Source organism: Solanum lycopersicum, chromosome 4 (assembly GCF_036512215.1).
Source record: "Solanum lycopersicum chromosome 4, SLM_r2.1".
NCBI lineage: Eukaryota > Viridiplantae > Streptophyta > Magnoliopsida > Solanales > Solanaceae > Solanum > Solanum lycopersicum.
Window position 1 is genome coordinate 10,629,906 of NC_090803.1, and position 7,698 is coordinate 10,637,603.

A 7,698-nucleotide genomic window follows, 5' to 3' on the forward strand; every position below is an offset into this window, starting at 1 on the left:
TGAAGAACAATTGTTATTAAACTGTTCTTGAGATTTCTTGTTAGTCAGCGCGTGAGACAATGAGTGTTCAAAGACGTGGAAGATAGTTGAGAAATGTGAGGGAGAGATTTATTAGGATTAGGACACTAAATTGAAGACTTAGTCAAGATAGGATATAAATTAAATTAATACAAAATCTGATTTATTTTAATTAATACGTGAACAGACCATTATGCCCTTAAAATTTCGGACTTTTAGAATAATAATTTAATCACCGTAAGTATTTATCTATTTGATTTTCTAGGGTTGTTACATTATCCCCCTTTAGGAATATCCGTGCCAAATGATACTATCACTACACAACGTAATGCAAATCAAATCATAACATAATCGCTATGCACAGACAACCAATAGCAACGAAATATGAAGAGATAAGGAAACATAAGCTTAACAGTAGGAAGACTAACCTCAAGTGCTGAAAAGATGAGGATAGCTGGATCTCATGTCGGCCTCAGTATCCCACGTAGCACTCTCAACAAGATGATTCCTCCACAATACTTTCATTGTCGCATTATCCTTGTTCCTCAACCGCTTGACCTGTGTGTCTAAGATCTCAATAGTTATCTGCTCATAGGACAAGTCTTCACCAACCCCCGAACCTTCAATAGGTAGGATTGATGCTGGATCACCTAGGCACTTCTTCAACATAAAGACATGAAAGACTGGATGAACAGAAGCTCGCTCCGCAAGCAATGCTAACTCATAGTCCACCTCACCCAAACACTGTAGGATCTCATATGGCCCCACATACCTCGGACTCAATTTCTCTTTTCTACCAAATCTCATCACCCCTTTCATAGGCGATATCTTCAAGTAAACCTAGTCACCAATATTAAATTCTAATTGCCGCTTTCTGTTGTCTTCATATGATTTCTTTTTGCTGTGAGCAGTAGCCAACCTGTCCTTAATGACTCTAACTTTCTCCAAGGCCTCATGAATAATCAATGGACCCAAAATGGCTGACTGTCCAACCTCGAACCACCAAACTAGAGATCTACACCTCCTACCATACAATGCCTCAAAAAGTTTCATCCCAATGTTGGAGTGGTAGCTATTATTATACGAGAATTCTATAAAAGGCAGATGGTCATCCCAATTACCTCTGAAGTCAATCACACACCCTCTCAATATGTCCTCTAATGTCTGAATGGTGAACTTTGCCTGACCATCTATTTGAGAATAAAAGGCAATGCTATGTTTTTCCTGCGTGCCCAAGCTTTTATGGAATGATCTCCAGAAATGTGGAGTAAACTGAGCTCCTCTATCAGAAATGATAGACAAAGGCATCCCATGCAAACTCACAATCTCATCAATGTATAGTCTCGCATAATCCTCGACTCTATACAAAGATTTCAGAGGGATAAAGTGAGAAGACTTAGTTAATCTGTCCACCATTACCCATATGGAGTCATGCTGCCTCCTAGTCCCCAGAATACCAACCACGAAGTCCATATTAATGGCCTCTCACTTCCAAGTCGGAACCTCAATTATCTTAGTCAGACCACTAGGCTTAAGATGCTCTGCCTTAACTTGCTTACAATTAAGACACTTAGCCAAATATTCTGCAATGTCCTTTCTTTATGCCATCCCACCAATAAATCTACTTAAGATCATGATACATTATAGAGGAACCTTGATGTATGGAATATCTTAAACCATGGGCCTCTGCAACAATCCTGATCCGCAAATCATCCACATCCGGTACACACTGCATATCCCGGTATTTAAGTATGCTCTCACCTCCGAAAGTGAAAGACTCATTCATTTTTAACAGCACTGAGTCGTTCAGCTCCATAAACATAGGATCAAGACCCTTCTTGAATTAAACTACCACGGATGATTCAGAACTAGGATAAACTAAAACACCCCCGCTAGTAGAGCCAACAAATCGCACACCTAGTCTTGACTGTGTGTGTACCTCGTTCACCAGGTTCTTCTTCTTATCCTTAACGTGGGTTGTACTTCCCATGCTCATCCTGCTCACAGCATCAGCTACAATATTAGCCTTACCTGGATGATTTCAACAAATCTTAGTATTGTCCCTATTCTTTCTATTAAATACTATGGAAAGTACCATACCTTAATATCTTAACAAACTTTAGGGAATACTTCCTGACCGTCATAAATCCTTGTTATTGGTTGATGAACTCCTCATCCTTGGCCTCTCTGATCTATCAGGGGAACAATCTCTCCAAAAATGTTGTCTTGAACTGCTCCCAAGTGATTGTCACTCCACCTAACATGCGGCTATCTTGCCACATATTGCACTAAGTTTGTTCAACATCCTTGAGCTTGTAGAAAGCCAACTCAGCCTTCTCAATATCAGTGGCCCCCATAGCCACTAGGATCTTATGCACCTGATCTATAAACTCTTGAGTGTCCTCTAATGTATTAGCCCCTGTGAATATAGGAGGATTCATCCTCATGAAATCTCGCTGTGTGTCAACTATGTTGCGAACTAGTGGATTCTTTCTCTGAACATCCTTCCAGTTGACTAGGGCATTCAAATCCTAAGTGTCCATTGTGATTGCCTTTTCCATCTGCTCTACAGATGCCCTCACCTGAGCATTAGTCAACCCATCTGGGTTAACAGACATGACCACTCCTTCAGCTGGAGCCTAGGGTGGATTCTTATTACCTCTAGTTGTTGCTCCTCCCATCCTTGGACGTTTAGTTCTCAAAGTATTCATTATCTAAAAACAACAAGGATTGATGTTATACACGTTCATAACCACTAAGATTTCATACATTCTCAAAGTATTCATTATCTAAAAACAACAAGGATTGATGTTATACACGTTCATAACCACCAAGATTTCATACATTAGGAAAAGAATGATAAGATCAGAAGAAGGGAAATTTTTCCTACGCATCGTGTAGTCTCTAATCCAGGATAATGGTGCACTTCACTACCATTACTTAGAAAGTACTCAATTTCGTTGATGTGAACTCAATATTCTAATAATTTAATCAAGGGAACTTATTTTTACTTTTTCACGACCAGAATCTAAACCCCAACCGAGATCGGTGTCGTTAACCTCTTAAAGGTCGCAGACAAGCCTACATGCGTTATTCATACCTAACCTAGACTAATTTAAGTTAAAAATTTAAAACTTTTTTATCTTTAACATACTTTTTAAATATTCTTAACAATTCATAATCGTTCATCAACAACCATCTAACATTAAAGAAACAAGTAACTGAAACAATTAGTTCATTTAGTATTAATTGTATGATGGCCAAAATGGCACCAATACAAAGTGTGAACCAAAATTTGAAAGAAAAACAAGTGTAACATTCTCCACTAGCTCAACTCTAAAACTACGCTAATATGTAAAACAGTAGAATCCTCGAAGGTATGAGGACCTAAAAAACACTAGATGAATACTGACGCCCGGATAGCTACAGCAATGAACCTTTTGCTCTATCACCCACCTTTTCCTGCACCTTAAATAGTATAGATGTAAAGGGTTAGTACACACTTGTACTAAGTTGGGTATATGCAAGAGCACACCAAGTACATGCATGAGAAAGAACAACTGATCCCTAACGACATGATTTTTTTTGGAATTCAAGTCAGTAGATTTGCCAAATTGAGATCAGGAAAGTTAGTGAACTTTCAAAATTGAGTTAGAAATGTCATTCCATTAGAGTACATGCATAATTATAAATATTGTATTGCACACTACACGTAACATCTTCATATAGCACAAATCATAGCACATAACATATGACACATAATTTCTTTCGTATCATTTATTCATATGCCATTAGACCTTGGAATCATGGACTTGACATTAAGACTTTCCAAAATGAGGTCTCAACACATGGGACCTCAACTAGCGAGTCTTCATTAGGAAACAAAGAGTCTGCTTCATTCATTCATACATACTTCATTTCATTTCATTCATAGGCTAGTGTGAACACAAGATATACCTAAGATGTAGTTTAACACTTTCATCAGGTTTGTTGTGCAATGGTAAGGATTAACCTAATCTCATTACCTTAGTCTAGTTCACCTCTTGATTATCCTATCCTAACACCTTCGGTATCATTAATTTCTTTATATGCTTCATTTGAGGCTGTCATCATTCATTTATTGGGAACTTTAACTTTAACCGACATAGACAATGTAAGAATCATAAAATCGACTATCTCCCCCACACCGAAAATAGGCGAAATCACCGGCTAAAGTGACTCAATCACATGCTAGCGTACATGGAAATTTAACCCCGGCAGATCCCTTAATTGGTAGTATAGGTTCAAAGACTAGGAGATGTATGGAGACCCATACCGGCAATCCAAACAGCTTCATCTTATAAGAGTTAAGTTAATCTTCGCCCTTCCCGAAAGAAGGAATCACCGTTCATAGCTGGACTATCGGTGCTCAGTATAAAGTCTCATTACATTCAAAGTCATATTTCATGGAAGTTGGCTTCTAGTATGAGGATAGCATAGCTCATTAGATGATTTCTCATTTTATCAATAGCATTAAGTGTATTAAACTCAATACTTTCACTAGAATGTTCATAGAGACTGGTCTTTTCATTATCTTACACTCTCATTAATAAGTACATATTAGGTAACATTTACATAGGCTCATTTGAGAATGCTCTCATCATATACATTAGCCTCATATCATGTTGTTACCACATTCTTCATTATTATCACCTTTGCTTTTCATATTTACTCACCTCTTATTACGTGAATGTTTATTTCTTCATTTCATTGTTCATCTCATCATATGACAATGCACTTGGCCATTTAGTGTATATTACACTCACACTTAACCCTCCTACGGTTAATCATTTCATTAGGTACATCTTACATTACCTTACTTTTGAACGTATGTTAGACTTATTTGTCTATACATACAAGCCATGGGGCTTGATTAATAGTTTGCTAAGTGATTCTTACTTTCCTAAGATTATGTAGTACAAGACTTATGTATCTTATATATATGCCAAGATCTTGAATTTTGATCTAAGTTAATGGCATTACTCTTGGATATTATACTCACGTATAACGTGTGCATCAATACGGAAGTTTGGGCAAGGGAACCCAAATCTTGAATCACTCTGATATCACTTTTATTTTTCATTGATTTTATTTATAATATTCATAACATTAGAAGTAAATGAAATCTCAACATTTTCATGGAATTATTAATTTTCTATTTTAATTTTACTCTTAGTTAATTGAAGGGTTGGGGGTTCGAACCCCCACAACCTCTTTGATTTTTCCTTTAATTTTCGTAGTGAAAGGGAGGTTGTGGGTTTGAACCCCCATAGCCCCTTTATTTATTTATTTTTTAAATTTCTCTCATGCTTTGGGTTCGAACCTCCACAACCTCTCTATCTTTATTTTATTTAAACTAGACGAGTGGCAGTGATGTTGTGAGATCAAACCCTCACAGTCTCACTTCATTTCCAATTTTATTTTTCTCCTTCCTTCAGCCTTGAGGTCGTGGGTTTGATTCCCTCTTCTCGCATTTTCTTTACCTTATTTTTCTTTTCCTTCGCGTGTACCTAGAGGTAGTGGGTTCGAATACCACACCTCGTATTTATTTTTCTTATTAATTTTCTCCTCCTTCTCCTTATTGATCACGAGTTCGATCCCCCCCCCCCCCAAGTACCATTCTTGTATTTTCTTTGAGGCAAGATCAATATCTAAGGGGGTTCGATTCCCTTTAGCCCTATTCCTTTTTCTTTTTTCTTTTTAAGCCATGTCAACATGTGAGGTCTTGGGTTCGATTCCCATTGACCTCACTTATTTAATTTTCCCTTTTAAAACCCATATTTCAACCTTATTATAGAGTACACGAATCTGGAAAATTCTTGTCATTATTCAACATATTTTTAGTCACATTATTCTTAAGCATAGTTGGTTAAAAGAAAGTTATTTAAATCTTCTGTATTTCATATTAATGACGATCACATTGTAAACACATTGCACACATAAAATACACAAGAAATACATGATTTATACAACCCCAAAAAAATGGCCAAAGCCACTGCCCACGTGCACACACACACACACCAACTTTTCGATCACACTTTGAATATTATTTTCATTAATTCACTCACATAAACATTTTCACAATTAATATAAAATATCATTCATGTCCAAATCTAGAATCTCAACATACAAATCCTACGAATTCATTTGGAAACTAAGGACAAGGAGATACAAAGGGGATCAACCTTAGTTTTCAATACCTTGAGAATCGTTCGAAGAAAAAATACTCTTGGAGAATGAATTCCAGGAGAGAAACCCATACCTTTTGATGTTGTTCAAGTGTGAATCTGCTTCCCAGAAACTCCTCCAGACCACGCCCAATTCTCCTCAATGTGCACACCACTCGACGAACAACCTCCCTTTGCCTTGAAAATTTTAATTACCTTTCTTTTCTTAAAACTTCTCGTCTATTTTTCAATTGTGAAGAACAATTGTTTTTAAACTGTTCTTGAGATTTCTTGTTAGTCAGAGTGTGAGAGAATGACAGTTCAGAGACGTGGAAGAGAGTTGAGAAATGTGAGGGAGAGAGATATTAAAATTAGGAAACTAGATTCAAGACATAGTTAAACTAGTATTTAATTAAATTAATACAAAATATTATTTATTTTAATTAATACGTGACAGGAAATTGATACAAAATCTGATTTATTTTAATCAATACGTGAAAGGACCATTATTCCCTTAAAATTTATATTTTTAAAATAATAATAAATCTACTAAAGTATTATCTATTGAATTTTTTTTAGGATTTTTATATGTGGCATACTGCATGGGGGAGAATGTGTGATGGACTCTAACGATTGTCACGGTTTTGGCAACCCGGGTCACATGATGAAGGATTGTTCGAATAGGAGAAGTCAAGAACAGGGGAAGGAGAGAGTTCAACCTAATGGTCCAAGTGAAGAGGCTCCAAGGAGGCAACGATTCTTCGCACTAAAGTCTTTGGGTGCAAGGAAAGACAGCTGTAGTGAAGTCTCAAGTGTGTAACTTTAATTAGTCTTTCATGTATTTGGCTGTGTATGGTGTTTATGCACTAGTATAAGGTTAATATGTTTTGGGTCATCATATTGGTTGCTGATTTGTATGACTACATGTTTATTTGTGTTGCATGCTGTAACGACCTGTTTAGTCGTTTTGAGTAGCAAACTTCAATTATTGAAAAACTGGCAGAAGCGACAGACCCCACGACGGACCGTCACAGGCACGACGGACCGTCAGAGGGTCTCGTTTCAAAAGACTTAGAAAATATGAAATTAGGTACTGAAAATTGACTCTCTGAACTTTGTAATGGAATGGCAGGACGGACTGTCACAGGCGTGACGGACCGTCACAGATTATTCAGTGGAAATTGAGTCTCTGACCCTTGTGACGACCTGCAGGACGGACCGTCGCGGGCACGACGGGCCGTCGCAGGTTGCGAAATCCCAGTCTGGGTCAGATTTCTTGATACGTTTTAAGGGACGTTTTTGACTATTCTTTCCTTAATTATAAATTTAGTGGGTTAATGTTAATAAGTCTAATTACTTGGGGGTTAAAAGAGGTAACCTTGAGTTAATTAGTGGGGCATTATTGCCATCTTTTATTCTTAATTATATACTAATTAGGGTAAAAGAAAGAGGGTTGGAATAAGAAAAATAAGAA

At 37.0% G+C, this 7,698-nt stretch overlaps 1 protein-coding gene across 1 annotated transcript; it reads right to left on the reverse strand.

The window, feature by feature from the left end:
* Positions 1-447: 447 nt before the first annotated feature.
* LOC138347947 (uncharacterized) lies at positions 448-837 on the reverse strand. The gene has a single exon (XM_069296556.1). The coding sequence runs from the start codon at positions 835-837 to the stop codon at positions 448-450; it is 390 nt and encodes a 129-aa protein (XP_069152657.1).
* Between the last annotated feature and the right edge of the window lie 6,861 nt (positions 838-7,698).